Raw genomic sequence first — 18,301 nt, 5'->3', positions numbered from 1 at the left:
CAACCCAGAACTCACCATCATTGATCGTGAGTAACAGCGCTTCGCGCTGTGGATACCACAGAATTTTTCGTCTCGTCTCGTATTTAAAGGTCCTAATATAAACTGGATCTGCAAAATCTATTCCAGTAGTATCGAAAAGTATACAAGAAGTAAGTCTGTCAGTTGGAAGGGAGGCCTCTATTTCATTAGAATTTAAAGTATGGGACAGTTTGTATTGTCAGCAAGTTTTAATTACTGGCGTGATGGCTTGAAGACCTCGGAATATCCAAAACTCGGAGCGTAATTCTGAAAGAACTAGACGAACACCCCAGTGATGCAGACGAATGCGCGTGTCTGCAAATCCGTCTAATCAACAAGTGTACAAAATAATGAGATCTTTCAAGTAAAATTGGATGCCCTTGTTCAAGTGATATCCGTGCGAATTATAGACTATCACAAGTCGTAAAATCTTTTAGAAATGGATGAAAACGAGAAATTTTTGAGGATTTAGGTAAGAAACGATTATTCTCTAGTCCGTTGATTTCTACAGAAAAACACTATTTTTGTACAATTGAAATTCAACAGTTTTTTGTCTTATTCATATCATCAGTTGTTAATTCTGAAGCAAAATGTCGAGATTTACAGTCGTGCAGAAAGCGATAACTCCAAGCTGTTATTCTCAAGAGTTTTGTGTATGAACTGAAGCGGGATATATTGATTAAAGTTTGGATAGTCGATGTACACAATGTTTGGGTCTTTACTTGGCGAGCTTCTATATCCATTAATAATTTTTCGTCGTCTATCGAAATGTTTTGGACTGACCAGGCGTCTGGAATTTGCACTAACCTTAGCGAAAAAAATTAAGTACCTTTGCACATGCATGGATACATAAACCCACTTATTTTCTATGCATAGGATTTTTTCATGTTGCATAATAAATTATAGTTTTTACAGAAAATTTTTAAAAAAAAAATATTTTTCAAAATTTTAAATATGTATTTTTTATAATTTAATCGAAATATTCTAATATGATATGGCAAATTCTAAAAATGGTTATAACTTTCAGAGATTAAATCGAATCTCATCACTTATTTAGATACGCAACATTATCGTTAAGTAATACAAGGAAATTCTGAAAATTTGAGTTATGAACAAACTGAATAGAATCAATATTAGAGATTTAAATTTGGATTAGTTTTTAATCGATGGAGAGTTAAATAATCGGTAAAGTCAATACATAATGGAAAAAACGGGGAGGAAATTATTTGCACAAGTCATTGGGGAAAGGGACCTTAATTATTAACGTCTATGTTAATCGCTAGCAAACATAATTAATCAGTTAGGAATTTCGAATTAATTAAGAAAACGTAATATCAGATAATGCTGATAGAGTTTTATAACTAAATTTAAGCTCAGAACAACAACAAACAAAAAAAATTGACTTATAAGAAGTAATTGACTATTTTTTCCTAATCTTAAAATCCTCAACTCAAAATTTAAAATGAAAAAAAAAAAAAATAAAGCTGACAGAATTATTTGATATTGATAAATTTAATTGAATGAATTAATACATACCGCTTTTATTTGCTTTTTATAAAAAAACTAGATTATATAAACATTATAAGAACAGAAATAATAAACAGAAAAATAATAAAAAAAAAAAGCGGTAGAGAAACACTATTATTACAGCTGACTTTAAATTTAGTTTTTAAAAATTTCTCATTGGCAATTTTAGATTCTATACATCGTAAAAGTTCGTTTCTCTCAATTATTACTTTTTCGTATATGTAGTACAGAGAAAGCATAGTAATTGTAAAAAAAAAAAAAAAAAAAAAAAAAAAAAAAAATCGAACTCAAGATGTTAAATTTCCCCATTTAGACCTCCCTGAGTTCCAAAAACATATCTTTGGAAGATGTCGATCTGTCTATTACGAAAACCTTTCAAAAACGCTTTGAGCTAGATGGCTGAAACTTGGTATATGATCTTTACACCAAATTTGCGGATTTCTATCAAATTTTGATTAAAATCCGTTCTAAGGAAATCCGTCTGTTCGAATATTAGTTAATACGATAACTATAGATTGAAGAGAGCTAGATAGATAAGATTCAGTACACCGGTTTAACATCTATAGAGTAGGCACATGTCAAAGTTGACAAAAAAGCAATAACGTGTTGACTGTCTGTCGGTCTATACTTTCAGAAACATGTTAACACGATAATTCAAAAACACGTCTTAAATATATCAATTTAAGGATCGGATTTTGTAATATAAGTACAATTTTGTGTCAAATTTTGGCTTTAATCGATTGAGAAAAATGTATCAAAAGCTCAAATTCCATTTGTTGATGTTATTAACCGCATGCAAAAGGTAAATCGCCAAGGATGACACGATAGATTCGGTAAAAATGCCAAATTCCCGCCAAAATTTAATATTTCCTAACTGTTTATTGTACGCCAATGTTATGCAAGCAGGCCACGACAAGTTTATTGGCGAGTATGCGAGAAAGTTTTGGGTTTTTCTTTTAATGTTAAAAGAAAATCATTTGAGAGAGAAACGTTGACACTCTTTCAGCTAAGAGGGAAAAATCCCGTTTCATTAGCTTTTTGAGAAAACTCCTTAATTTCTCCATCCATGTCAAAAATTACTTTTTCTAAGTACCTTTTCTTTTTTATTCCAAAGAGCAAGTGCATAGTATAGTACATTTTATTTATACAGAGTAAAATAAAAATATTTCACAGTAAAAAGTAATTCTTCAAAAGTGCAGATGTATTTGTAAGAAATGTCACACGTCTGAATTTGTTTTGAGTAGAATTGTTGAAATAAATATTATATACATTTTGCAAACCCACAGCTTATGTAAAACAAAGTTGTTAATTTTTTAAAATTCTTTTCTTTTTGAACAAAACGCACTGCTTTTTCTCAGAAATGTCTATATATCTTTTTCAATTTATCTTTCCTGCAACTTTTGAAAACTTAACTCGCATTTCTTACGACATACTCTGTTGTGTACAGTATATGTGGATTGAAAAATATATTCAATGGAAAGCAGCAATATCAATTTTCTATGGAAGATAATTTGCAATATTTTAAGTGACATTCAAAAAGTATACCACAAAAGAAATCGCTATTATTGAAATGTTGTGGCTTTAAACTAAAATTTCAGTGCAGTGGATTTTACGCAACGTAATTACGTGCCCTAATAAATACCAATTCAATATCACACAGTAAAATCCTTTTCGTAGGTCATTCAAAAGATCGCCCCGAAACATATAAATACGAACAATGATCTAATTTAGCATGGCTTTATGGTAATCAGAACAAAAGTCTCTCTCTCTCTCTCTCTCTCTCTCTCTCTCTATATATATATATATATATATATATATATATATATATATATATATATAATCAGCATTATTTTGCTTGAAGCAGAATGAAGTTTCGAAGACATTGAAGAGACTTTGCATTTTTAAATTCGCTTTAATTCATCCCGGAAAGGCATAATTTATTTACAAGAAGGCGCGGACAAGGCACATCCGCTCACAGCAACACATTAGTTAAGAAGTGGCGTAAAAAGAGGGAGAAACAAATTATCCCTGTCTTATATACTGTGATGTTTTAATAGGGATTTCCATGGCATGTCGATCAAAAAGCAAGGGAAACAGAGGGATCTTTCAGAAGAATTTGTTAAGTAAGCGGTATTTTGTCCCTTCACTCGGAGTGTGGGAACGTTTAGGCTTTTAGCCGATTCAGCAATTTTATAAAGCTTCTCTTGCATTAATTAAGTAGAGAAAGTGGAATTGGATCAGGAAATAAGAGAATGAAATTACTATGGGCAAAAGCTTTAGAAATTAATTCGGATTAAATTAAGAGTTTAAAATATTATCATCACACACACACACACACACACACACACACACACACACACACACACACACACACACACACACACACACACACACACACACACACACACACACACACACACACACACACACACATAGTGCGTGTTTAGAATAGTTTCTCTCGTTTTCGATGCATTTTGCGCATCAAATACATCTTATTTTATTCTTATTTTTCCGTCAATGCGAACTAACCTGCTTATGCTTTAAAAACCCATAAGGTAAAACATGAAGTTACCAAAAAAGTAAAATATCTAGTTTAGAAATTCCTGCCGAATCGGCAGAGGATGAGATAGTGATAGCAGATAGTGACTCATCAATTCTATACCATAGCGGAAGAGAGACGCCGCTGTGGGGGATGAGAACGAAACACCAGATATTGAGTCAAGAAGTAATAATATTTTAAAAAATCAGATCCGAGTCAGACGTTCGAAAAGGCTCAAATCCAAACAAATGTCATAGCTCATAACATTCCGAATACATATTCAGAGGCAAATATAGTGCCGAGTGGAAGAACTGGAAAATAGCAATGAAAAATTAATTGGATTCGTTAAATAAACACGAAGTTTGGGAAATAGTAAACAAGCCAGGAAAAACAAAATTAATAAAAAGCAAATGGGTATATTCTTTAAAACAAGATAACTCTGGTGAAACAAAATATGAAGCGAGACTTTTAGTAGCAGGTTTTAATCAAATAAAAAATAAAGAATTATTCCGAGTCTAATTCACCCGCTGTAAACATCGAATCCTTCAGAATGTTAATGGCACTTGCATCTAAATTAAATTTATTTCTTAAGTTCTTTGATGTTAAAACTGCATATTTATATAGTGATATTGAAGAAACTGTTTATATGTTACCTCCACCTGGTTATGAAAAATTAATTGAAGATGAAAAAGTTTGTAAGTTGCAAAAGAGTATCTATGGCTTACCACAATCTGGTAGAAACTGGTATATGACTATAAAAGGTGAATTAGAAAAATTAGGATTGATGCAACTGGCCTCTGACGATTGTGTATTCATTAAAACTGTTGGTAAAAATATTTTTATATTATGTATGTATGTAGATGATTTAGCAATTTTTTCTAATAATGATGAAATGTATCAAGAGATTGTAAATAGCATCAAAAGCATATTTGAATTACAAGAGAACAAAACCGGTAAATTTTTAGGTATAGAAATTGTAAAACATGAAAATGGTATTGATCTGTGTCAATTTGAATATATTGAATCATTATTGGTTAAACATAATCTAGAAAAATGTAAAAGTGTTAAAACTCCAATTGTAAAAGGAGAAGATAAGAGTTTCCCTTCCACAAATGAACTGGTTGACATCACGATGTATCAAGAATTAATTGGTGAACTTTTATATTTAGCTAATAGAACGCGGCCTGATTTATCATTTGTAACAACATATTTGTCACAATTTAATCATAAACCAGAAAAAAGGCACCATAATTTAGCTAAAAGAGTTCTAAGATATTTAATGGGTTCAAAAGATAAAAAATTGTTTTATGACAGTAAGTTTGGTTTTCTTAATGCAAGTTCTGATGCTAGTTGGGGGAATGCAGAAAATGGCAAATCATTTTCTGGTGGTGTAATTAAATTAGGTAATTCATTAATTTCATGGAAATGTCATAAACAAAAAAGTGTCAGTCTGTCAACATGTGAAGCTGAGTTATTTGCTATTTCTGAAATATGTAAAGACATTATTTGGACTGTAAACTTATTAACTGAGTTAAACTGTAAACAATTTATAAATAATGCTGTAACCTTAAATTCAGATAGTCAAGCAGCAATTCAGTGGATTAAGTGCACCAGGTCTTCAAATAAATCAAGACATATGAATTTACGTTTTCATTTTGTGAAAGATTTGTTGAAAGATAATGTAATTAAATTAGAATATGTTCAAACAGAATGTTTAATTGCAGATTTTCTTACAAAAGCTGTTAGTGAAGAAAAACTGAAGTATTCTGTGAAAAATATTTCGTTAATTTCTTAATTTTTGTATTTACATATAATTTTTTGTATTGTTGTGTGCATTTAATTTTTATGTGTATTATAAATGCTCGAAAAATGTCACTCGCAGGAGGGGTGTGTTGGGATGAAGCGAGCGGACTATTTTTCTCGCGTAGGAATATCTGTGTGACTCCGCTTCTGGCGCTTCGTTCCGGCACCATTCCTCCCGCGAACAAGATGCTGTGTGCTTAATTGTAAATACCTGTGTTCTTTTCTTTTCGTTTTCTATGTCCAATAAATGTGCTGTCTTCAAAAACCATGCTGAGATTATTGAAAAGTAACAACAATTTCATTAGCTTTAAAACATTTAATGACTTAGATTTTATTTAAACATCGAACTTTAATTCAAATTTTAACAATTTTTTTGTGCACTACTTCTTATTTCTCAACTTGCTGTATGCGGCCACACGTTGCTGCGCTCAGTCTGGCTAAATAGGAAAGACAGAAAAGAGAAAGCGCATGGATGATTTCACATGGGTGATTTTTTTCCTCTACTGTCTATGCATATATAGAGATTGTCTGCCAACACAAGAACATGTAAAGTATAATGGAAGAGCAATCCGTATTATCTAAACTACACAGTTCTAAAGATTGGTCCTGAACTTTGTTGATGGCGATTGCAAACTTTAATCGAAATTGAATTTTTTAAACTGAAATAACATATCTGTTGGTATCATAGGAATGCGAGGAATATATAATTTGAAAGATCCTATCAATATTGTTGCCTCTACGATGTTCATTTTTTTCCGGCATGCCGCATTGTATTGCAAATCAATGGTTGGTTGATATTTCGTAACATGATAAGTGGCACGCCGATTTTCAATTTTAACATATACGGTGACATCTCTGGATGATCGAATGAAATAAAAAATTCTAGAATAGTGACGACGGACTCGTATGCGACTACCTCACTCTGCATGCTAGACTGAATAATATTTTAAGCTCGACAATTTTGCAAGAATAGGTCATTCATTCAGCCAAACCTGAATTTATAATTGGTTTGAATACTGTGCAATACTTTTTTTTTGACGTCACTAAATTTCTGAAAATATAAAGCAATGAAATTCGTCCTGAGATCACGTTAACTGTCACCTTTCCTCTTGCCTCATCTAAGATTTCTCCTACCTCGTTCCTGAAAATTTGCATTATTTGATCGTAAATGCCATTTTGCTCAAGCATTATTTTAGGAACATTTGGTTGCACACACAACAAAAGATTACCCGCGTTGTAATTTTGTTCCCGATGCAATTCTTCATCGAATGAAGCAGAAGCAGATCAATTCGGTGATGGCATTCACAAATGAATAGAAACTTTGTTTGCGGTTTCTATGCACATCTCTTCGTATTTAACGCTTCGTTGTAGATTTTTGTTCTGAAATTCAAGTTTATACTTGGATATCTCTCACGTATTCAACGGAAAATATCTCTAGCCAAATGATTTATATTTCTCCCATAACTCAGTTGGAGATTATGGAAAACAATCGGTCAATATAGTTGCAAAAAATACTTGAATTTGATCTAGACATGACGTGTTGGAAGCGACATTAATGTATACATCCCAGGGTCGGTCGCTCTCTAATAAATTTAAGTATAACATGCACTACGGAAAAAGGCTGTTTTTCTTAATTGCTGAAAAGATGAACCGCGAATATTTACTAGCAGCATGAGAAGAAAGAAGCCACAATCTTGGTTGGGATGCACGCGTACAGCCTGCCTATTGTAGTTTGTTTGAATATCCCAGGATGTAATATAAAACTGCAAAACATTAAAGGAAAGAAAAACAAGAGCTAAAAAACAAAGAAAATACTAAAGTATTATTTCAATTCAAACGCAAACCAATAGACATAGCTAAATTCCAACATAATGAGAAACAAAATATTTCAATCAGCTCACAATCTCAAGAGACCAATTTCATGATATAATTTAAATTTAAACAAAAATCAATCAATACAGCTCAATCGTATCGTCAATTATATAGTAAAATAAGATAAATAGTTAAAAAAAAAACCGAAATGAAAAACATTGAAATGGAATCGTAAAATATTTAATACAGCGTGTGAATAAGTCCAACAGATAGCAATGTGTTTCAAAAAGTAATTATTTGTTTTTTTTTTGTTTTTTTTACTCACGACAAGTGTGGCATCGGTATAATACGTATATAAAAATAAGCGCGTATAAGAACGCAACGTTGTGTCACAATTTCAAAGCAATCGGCGAAGAACTTTCGAAGATTTAAGATTTTGAACAAATACATTTTAATTTATGTAGATTTATTTCTTGGTTTTCGTAGCAATTAAAGTTTTTAACATGTCAAAAATTTAACTACTTCAATAATGAAATTTAAACAGGTTGATGATTGAACCATCAACTTAAGATTATATTAGTTCAAATATGTTTCATATATTATTTAGATGTACTTACAATTTCAATTTTAGTGTTCACTGTCAAAAAATTTCTAGGAAGAGGAAATATGTAGAACTAGAATGCATTTTTGATATTTGCTCTGGCTGTCATTAGTCTTTGTCAGACTACAGTTCATTTGTGTATGTCTAAAGGGTTTTCACCCTAATTTGGGGGATCCTGTTTTAGTTATAATAGAATCAAGATACAAATCATTTAATGATTATTTAACAAAAAGATTACAATTAAAAATATATACCTCTTACCAATTTAAATATTTAAGCACTTATTTCCATTATTTCTGCAGAATTTTCAGTCAGTTTTTTTTTTTTTTGCAACAATTCATAAAGCTTCGTTGCATTTATTGGGACTGTTTCTTTCCCCTCAACTTTTATCCGTTTTTTTTAAAGCTTCATAATACCTCGCATGTATTAATTTTTCATACCTTAGCAAATCTCTTCAGACTGGAACATTAAGACACCATAGATTTCTTTAAAAAAAAAAAAAAAAAAAAAAAAAAAAAAACTGTATTTTTTCAGTTTTTAAGGAACATTTCAAAATTCCTTGTTTTCCCTGTTTCCTTTCCCTATTTTATTCATGATTTTGATATTCCCTGATGGCAACTTTGTACATACTAGGACTTGCTTATCAACATGACCGGTTAACAAGATCCTATTTTTCTGAGAAGAGTTATTCCATAAGTAAATTGCAAGCTATGCCATCGAAGCAATCTGAAGGCAAATGAAAATTGGTGAATCATGCATAAAAAGATGGGGAGGCATGAAATTTTTATATCTGCCTTAGAAGCCATTTTCTATTATATCTTTATAGACAGCTCCAAGTAATTCATAAAAATTATATTTTTGCTAGATAAAACATTTTAATAATTATAAGTTTACGGCAATTTTATAGTTGTGCTTATTAAGCGATGTTTTCATTCTTTTAGTATGATATATTTTTGTAAATAATGCACACATAAACAAATTGATAGTACACAATTCAAATAAATCTGTGAGAATCAAAAGCAGATTCATTTTCTTGATTCAAAAATTTAGTTAATATAAATATCCTCTTTCCTATAATACCCAAACCATCACCAATCATAACATAATTCATTATTTCTTTTAATAATTATTCTAGTAAATGAAGAAGATTATATATGAAAGAATGTTAATTTTATGCAATATGATATCGTTAAATGAAACCTAATGTTTTGCTTCTTGGTATAGCAATTTTCAATTTTCTCAGGTTTAGATTACTTGCAGAGAACTTCATTGCATCGTTCGCATACTACATGGAGTTTTTAATTTAAAATAAAACGGATCAAAAGAGAAATTTAGAGGTAAATAGTTTATGTAATATTTTAAATTAGCTAACAAAACACTTTAGACTGTATCATTGATCTTAATAGAAAGCAATTTTACTTATATAAGAGTTCAGAAGTAATACAAAATTCTGGAATGATTTCTAAATATAAAATTACTTACGGCTGAAATTTGGTATTATTGTTAATAAAACGCCAAGTACGAATTTTACAATTTTCAAAGCCAACGGCCATATAAAGCAAATCTGGGGAGATATCAGAAGAGCAAACTCTGGAAAAAATTAATAAAATAAAATCAATTAGATGCAAAATATACAAATTTAGTATGCATGAGAGCATCTTGCATACGGGGGTGGTTAATTTTTTCTTTCCACAGGTAATTGGGAAGCTTGACCAATCTTTAATTATAATATTTTAAGACAACAAAATATTAGAAGTCGTAGTAAAAATGACTTCTAATACAGTATGCGTCAAAATATACAGTACTGAAACTCGAGCACGTAGTTGCGTTTGCCGACGAGGCATAGATCCAGCTACATGTGTTCGCAGTAGTGAAAAGGAAGTTGTGTTGTGCAGTTGTTGAAAATGGATCTCTCGACGGAGGGAAAAGTATTTATAGTTGAGAATCATTTACGCTCATACGGAAGCGGTCGTGAAGGTAGATCGAGTTTGAAAAAGGTGGCAAAAAAATTCCAAGAGATGTTTAATAAGATGGCAGCAAGTAACACAGTTAAGCTGTATATTGTTACGAAATTTCGCCGTTCTGGTAGTATATTGTTTCAACGGAACGGGAAGTTTGGTTGTCCAGTAAATGTTTCGACAAATGAAAATGGGGAAAGTTAAAAGAGAGTGCGTTCAACTGTGAAGATCCACTAAGAACTGTGCCTGCATTACGTGCGAAAATCGTCTCTTTTTGCAGGAGTCTACAGCAACCTTTGTTTCAGGATATGTTTGAAAATCTGAGTGAAAGATATGAACATTGTCTATAGCAAGGCGGTGCACACTTTGAACACTTACATTACGTATATAGTGGTAAATCAACACACTATAGTCTGTATAATTTCTGTAGGCGTTTCAAGGACACTCGTTTTTCCTACTTTTCACACTTTCTCCTTCTCCATTGCCATGGTTTCGACAAAGCTAGTTTTTTTTCCCCACGCCAGTACGTTTCGGGAATACCTTAACAGCTGTGTAAAAAAAAAAAAAAAAAGGAGTGACACTGTTATCTGCCTCAGCGTTGTGAGACACAGTAAGGAGGTAGAAAATGTGACCTTGAACCTCCTACAGAAAATACACAGACTATAATAGTGTGTATGTATGTTAATTTCTTTTGAGGAAAAATAAACTCACAGATGACAATAATGCAATTTTGTTCATCTTTTCATTTCAGTATTGTATATTTTGGTGCATACTATATTTCAGGACATGAAAATTTAGCAATGGTACACAAGTTTAGAGGTGATAAACTATTGATGGGCTTTTACAAAATGATTTGAAGCAGGGGCAAAAACAAAATGTAGCAATGAAAAGTACTAGACCAGAAATTTAGTATTTAGGCATGTACAAAATGCAAACAAAGAAGAACACTAATGAAAATTCAGTAAGTATTTTCTTTTTGTCTGCACATCCACTTTTTGGAATTATCATTTTAGTAACAGAAAATATCATTTTGATGCAGTTACTTTAGCTATGCAAAATTATAAATATAAGAAGTAAAATTTGCATAACAATCCAGATAAACATTGGTGTACTTATATATAATGCAATTATTTCTAACTAATTTTTGTTCTAAAAATAATGTCCACACTTTTCGAATTCTGTCTTCATAGTAACTTATAACTTCAAGTTGTACAAGTTATTCTTTTCCCCATGAATTTAAACACTGAGATTTTTTTTAAAACACTCTGAAGCTCTGAATATAATCTATATAAGCTCTGAAAATTTTCTCACTGTCTCTTTTTCCTGTTTTGCACATTCCTACTCAGTATCCTATATTGTGTTTACCAAAATTAGGGCAAAGGCATTTTGACAGAAATAATAAATTAGATTTCTTTGAAAATATGAAGAATAAAAATCATTACAGATAAAAAAAATTTTCAAAGCATGTTTCACATATATCAATCTCTACTAATTATAAAGGAAGATAGTTTGTAAGCATATGTATGTGCTTTTGGTACTCTTTAGACCAAAACGTTTGACCTAGAACTACCTAATTTGACAAATATATACTTTAGAGAAGGAATGTGCATCTCTAGGGCGACTTTTTTCAAGATTTCGATTCGATTTTTATCAAAAATTAAGCAAAATTTTGACTTTTCCCGTGATTATTTCTGAAAAAATTGACGCTAAAAACTGTATTTTGCATCATTTTAAAAAAAAATCTTTTTAATGATATTAATATGATAGTCAAGCAAATTTTTTCTAAATTTTGGCAATTTTTTAAAGATATTGTTTTTGCACAACTTTCAACAATATATGACATATTTACCCTAGAATTCAAACCATTTTTATTATTTCATCAAATATTGAACAGCATGATTTTCATCCATTGTTGAAAGTTAAAGAAGGATTCTGTTAATTATCCATGTAGTATGTAAGATGAATAAAAAAAGTGGTTACAGTATTGAAAAAGTTAAAATATGGATGTACTAGAAATTTATGATTTTAATAGAGCTATGGTGTCTAGGACTATTTCCATAAGAGAGATGCATGTATCAATGAACAAAATACACTCATGTTCATAAATTAAGGATAATTCAGAGTCACGCGGAAATCTAACTCTAAAATACATATAGCACCCGTAAAATGACAACACACATCTTCAAAAATCATATGCAAATTGCAGGAAGCCACCAGATGACACCGATAGTACGTCACAATGACGAGAGTGTTAAGTGAGTGATGCATAAAGAATACAGGCAAAGAAGTAACATTGTTCGCAAGCGCTTTTATAAGCCTTTCAGTGCAATAACCGCATAGTTATGACACAAAGGACGCATTTGGATGATTTGGTACAATTACCGGCCGTCTGGAATGTGGGCATACCCAGCTGGAAGTATTCCAGGAACTTGGAATCGCCCAGAGTGTCATCTCCAGGCTTTGGCAACGATTCCAAGATGATGGTAATGTCAGTAGACATTACAGCACAGGTCGTCCCCGAGTTACAACGCCGAATGAGGACCGGTATTTGGCAGCTACTACCAAAAGAAACAGACGGAGCACAGCATCAGACCTGTCTCGTCAGCTCTCTTCAGCCACTGGTACGACAGTTTCAAGGCAGACCGTGTATAGACGCTTAGGGCAGATTGGTCTATATACTCGTAGGCCGGTCAGATGTGTTCTAATTACTGCAACTCACTGTCGCCTGCGGTTAGCCTGGAGTAGAGAGCATGCATTGTGGACACCGCAACAGTGGGCTTGTTTGATGTTTTCCGACGAGTCCAGGTTTAACTTGCGGTCTGATTCTCGCCGGACTTTCATATGGAGAACGCCAGGTACCCGTTACCACCAAGAGAACATCATTGAACGACAACGTTACGGTGGTGCAGGATTGCTCGTTTGGGGAGGAATTATTCTGGGTTCCAGAACTGACCTGCATGTTCAAATTGGAACCATGACAGGCCAAATCTATCGGGACGTCATTCTGGAACAAGATGTACGTTTCTTTCGGGGCACCATGGACACAGAATTCGTGTTTACGGATAACAACGCCCGTCCTCACCGTGTTTGAATTCAGTAGAGCATGTGTTGGACATGCTTGGCCGACGAGTTACAGCCCGTCAACCACCTCCTACATGTCTACCAGAACTTCGCAGAGCATTGCTTGATGAGTGGTGTAATATTCCCCAAGATCAGATCGATAATTTAATACTCAGCATGCCTAGGTGTTGTGCGGACTGTATTACATCGTCTAGGAGACATACTACGTAATAACCATCATACCAACCACGTAATATTGGTTTTTATAAAAGATTTTTTTTTTTGTAATTTGCACCAGGGAGCAAAAAATCGCAATTTTTATTAATGATATCAAACAAATAGCATCTTTTTTGCTCTTTACCTTTTGTTTAATAAATAGGATTTAGAAATAAGTCAGATTTGTTTTGCTTCTGACTCTTTCTTTTTCTTAACTTGCATTATCCTTAATTTATGGACATGAGTGTATATTGAATACATGAATACATTTATTAGACAAGTAAAATAACATGGCATTAATGCCTGATAGAATCTTGGGCATAGAGTTATACCTAAAGGATTTAGATGAAATTTAATATTAGTTGAACTAAATAGTTTGTTTTTAAAAACGACTTTGATATTTGACTTCACTCTATTTGAATGTTTATATGTCAATGAACAGAACAGGTGCTAGTCCATTAGACTAATATGGCTTTAATTTCTGTTACAATTTCTTGAGTGAATCATTAAGTGATTCAAAAGAAATTTAAATTGAAACTAAGCACACAAAATTCTTAGAGAAGTTGCCAATTGCTAAAGGCAGTTAATTCTTCAGTATAAAGCAAGTTAGAACAATGCCTTATTTTATCATTTTCAGAAACAAATTTAGAAATTCTTTTTTCAAAAGCAAAATTTTTCATAGCCATATGCTCTTTCAAGAAGTCTCCCATCCCCAAACACTCATTTATGCTGGAAAGCCTTTATATATTTTTTAAAAATTACATGATTCATGCAAAAGTTAAAAAAAAAATATTTAATAAAATTTAACAAATTTACGATACTATTTTATGCAATAATAGTTGATCAAAAAGCATTTCATTAACTTTAATTTCAAAGGCTATAATTTAGGTATATTTTTTTAAACCTCTTTTTAAAGAAATAGTTCCATAAAGCACAAAAGATACTTACATATCTTTTCCAGAAATAGTGTAAGCGAGGGATCTATGAAAATTAGTTTTATAATTGTCTGGCAGTTGGAAACGTTGAGGTTGTATTTTGTAATGTCTTCCTCTCTGGACACCATCTATAGTAATGAAAAGATCAAAATTATAAAATTTATGAATAATTTTATAATAACTGCTATATAGATTAGAGCAATTTATTATATATATATAAGCAAATAAGATACTTTTTTTAGTCATGAATTTCATTTTTATACCTAAGCTGTAATTTTTTATAAAGTTTTTAATATAATTTAAACATTTGATGAACAGCTAGTGATTAACAATCTATATCAGTTATTTGCAATCTATTTTGCAGACGATCAGCCGGTTTCTAGTAATATTTTGTAGCTTCATTAATTCGAGAAGCAAAGCATTGAATTAAATGCAATGTTTCTATTTGTTTTCGATTTATATGTCATATACTTTAACCTTTTTAAATATGTTTTAATTGATAGATTCATTGGTGTTCCCATAATGCTTATAACCCTACAATTAATTTTTATCCAGGAAATTAAAATAAAATAGTTACAAGATTATACATCTGATTTTATTTGCAATTTCTATACCGAATTGCAGAAAAGGTTACCGAATAGAGGTCTGCATTTTTTTTTTAAATTTTATATTTACGCTAATTTATTATATCCTCATTTTACAGAACAATTTTAAGTTAAGGATTAATATCGCCTTTTTAGCACTTTTATTGTAGCTTTGTATTTGACATTGCATTTTCTTTTCTTTTAGTGAATCATATTTGTTTCAATCCAATTATAGTGATCAACTTGGATTGGACTTGGATTTATTAACATTATGTATAGGGAATATCACACTGCAAGCAAGCAAGAATTACACGATGGAGGGCTAGACAAAATATCTTCCTGTGTCTGGGTATCATTTTCCTCGTTGCTTATTACAGATGAAATTTCACAGATTTTTGAGGGGGGGTGGTGTCATACCATTGATGAAACATTGAAAATATTTTCTATTTTTATTGAAAATAGAAATATTGAGCTTTATTTGGAATTGCTTAATTGCAGTGATATGACTAATCATTAAAATTTTTTATAAATGTTTCTTTCAGTAATTAGGTAATACAATGGATTTCCATTATAATTATATAGTTAGCAATTATTATTTATGTAGAACTGGTTCAACAGGAAAATAGTACAAACAAAAAAATGTTAAGAGGCTTTTTTGTGTGTGTGTGGAATGATGTTATTAGATTATTCACCAAAGGTTATAAATGCAATTTAGTTATGATGGCACTTTAAGTAAACATAAAGAATTAAAACAAACCAATGAAAAGAATTCTAATTTAATGAAAAGAATCTTAACACACTGTGTATTATGTAGTGCATGAAGCAGCATTTCCCAGGGAGCTAAATCGAACACGAGAGTGACGGGCATTTTCATCTTCAAAACCACTTCATATTGTACTGAGCGACATTACAATGCATTTTATAGCGATATTTGATATTGGTCTCTTAAGTGCGATTTTCGTAGATGTAAAATAATAAAACAAGTGAGCATCATGTCATTCACAGCGGGTGACATCAAAATGAGCTAATAACTGACAAAATCAAAAATATTTAAGTAAATCATACATAACACAAGATGTTTGATTTAAATGAAGATTACAGAAAAAACAAAACAAAACATGCACAGTGTTTATTTTTCACGAAACACTAAAATTTAACTTGTAGCACGTCAATATTGTTTATCTATCAATAGAAATATTAATTAGATCTATATAATTCAATTAGAAGGAGAGTGAGAGCCACAAATACCAGACATGATACAAGTTTGGAGCAAAAGGCTGAACTTCATAAAATAATGAATAGCGCCAAACATAAACACCACAATATAAAACAAGTAGGATTAATTGAATAATAAAATAAATAAATTTATACAATAAGTGCCTTAGGTATTAAAAATATTGCAGAATTATTACAGGAAAGAAAATTAATTGATCTGAAGAATGATAAAATTCATTTCCAAAAAAGCTGAAATTGGCATTTGTGGAAATATGGCATGGTCGAAATGCTCAAGATTCTCGCTCTTTGATCTATTCATGAACCACAAATAAGCTGAGACATTTCTATCAATTCATTTTTAATATTAGCATCAGCAGTTATATATATCATTTTTACCCAAGGAGGTTCCAACTTCATTTTTTTAAAAAAATAATATTTTAAAAATAATTATAATAATTTTAATTATTTAAAAATAATTAAGAAACACAAGTGCCACAAACTTTGGTAACTAACACACTAAGAAAGAGATATTTTTCAACAAACAGCAGAAAACTAAAATAAACAAAATGGTGTAAAATAACACATTTCATGCTGTAAGAGAAATTTCTTCAAAATCGGTTTTCATTAATAGGTAACAATATGTATGATAGTAATTCCCAACAACAACTTTTATATAAAGCACTTAACATCATCTGCACTAATAAATTTATACTGATAAAAGGAAATGTTTGTGTGTCGACGACGTCCAGAAAAATTTATCACATATACAGCCATGAAATTCCACATGCAATTAGCTGTAATGTAGAATAATGCAATTTAAAAATCAGCGTAGACATTTTTTTATTCAATGTTTTGGAGGATTTTTCGCATGCATTTCCCAATAGCATGCATTTTAATGATAGAAGGGGGAAGGGGTCCTTTGCACTACCAAAAAGAGCAAACAATTGTTGTTCTAAAGAATTTTTTTTGACATAATTTACTCATTTTAAGAATTTTTTAAAAATTAAGTCACATTTCCAGAAAAAAAAATTTAAATTTAAAACTTAAGTTTCTGCATCTGACATCCTATTTCTCTTTTTCAAAATGTTTGATGTGATTATTCAATCATCTCAGTATTCCATATAGTTTCAAATATAAATTAAATTTAAAACTAGAATGCATTAAAACATTACTGCTAAATTTAGTTCTAACAAAAGGTCTGCTTGAAGGAACTTGCTTAATTGTAACAAAATTACAATCTAACAGAGTTTGCTAAAAGTGTTAACAAAACTGGTAAGTGGCACTATTGCGACTTATATTTATTCAGAATTAACAAAAATCATGTAGATCTCTTGAAAGACGGGCAAAAGGCTTGAAAATTCGCAAGCCTGATAAGGCAAAACAACACAATCACCTCTCATAAAATTTGAAGTAATTCTTGACCCACCAACCCCACTGTTCTGGAGCCACCAAAGAGGATCGTGACATCATTTGTGTGGTAAGATTTTGAGGTTCATTCTTAATCTTAGAAATGAAACATGACAGATGAACTAGGGAGATATAAAAAGAAACATGCTGATGTATGTGGAAGAGTCACTACAGTCAGGTATAAGCTTGAAACTATATTTTCTTCAGAATTAGCTCAAAATCATATAAAATTTTTTTCATTGCATGAGTTTTTATTTGAATACCAAGATAGATTAAAAAACTTAATTAAAAGACCGGTACTCTAATAACAAATGAAACTGAATATGAAAATGAATTACTTGTATGTAAAAAAACAAAGTTAATAAAATCATGGCTTATGAATCTAAAATTCTCTGTAAAATAAAGTAAATTAACAGTGAAAAAACCATTGAAAGACTTGAACCAGCAAGCAGTAATGGTAATAGTAGCACTAAAAACATTAATATTGTTTCGAGTAGTTCACCAATAAGGCTACCTAAATTAAATTTGCTGGTGATCCGAGCAAATGGCTTGAAATTTTTTTTTTTTTAATTCGTATGAAAATGACTCTAATCTAAATTTGTCTAAAATTGAGAAATTTACTGACT

General features: G+C 31.2%; 1 protein-coding gene across 9 annotated transcripts in view; it reads right to left on the bottom strand.

Moving 5' to 3' along the window:
* LOC129959082 (striatin-3-like) overlaps positions 1–18,301 on the bottom strand; it is a 173,061-nt gene that overhangs the window by 32,433 nt on the left and 122,327 nt on the right. For all 9 annotated transcript variants that reach the window (XM_056071887.1, XM_056071888.1, XM_056071885.1 and 6 more), the window contains 2 exons: positions 14,483–14,597; positions 9,783–9,890 (listed from right to left, as the gene is read on the bottom strand). In XM_056071887.1, coding sequence (XP_055927862.1) covers positions 9,783–9,890; positions 14,483–14,597 — 223 coding nt within the window. The remainder of the gene's footprint in view (positions 1–9,782; positions 9,891–14,482; positions 14,598–18,301) is intronic.

This window comes from Argiope bruennichi, chromosome X1 (assembly GCF_947563725.1).
Source record: "Argiope bruennichi chromosome X1, qqArgBrue1.1, whole genome shotgun sequence".
NCBI lineage: Eukaryota > Metazoa > Arthropoda > Arachnida > Araneae > Araneidae > Argiope > Argiope bruennichi.
This window is presented reverse-complemented; position numbering and strand designations above follow the sequence as displayed.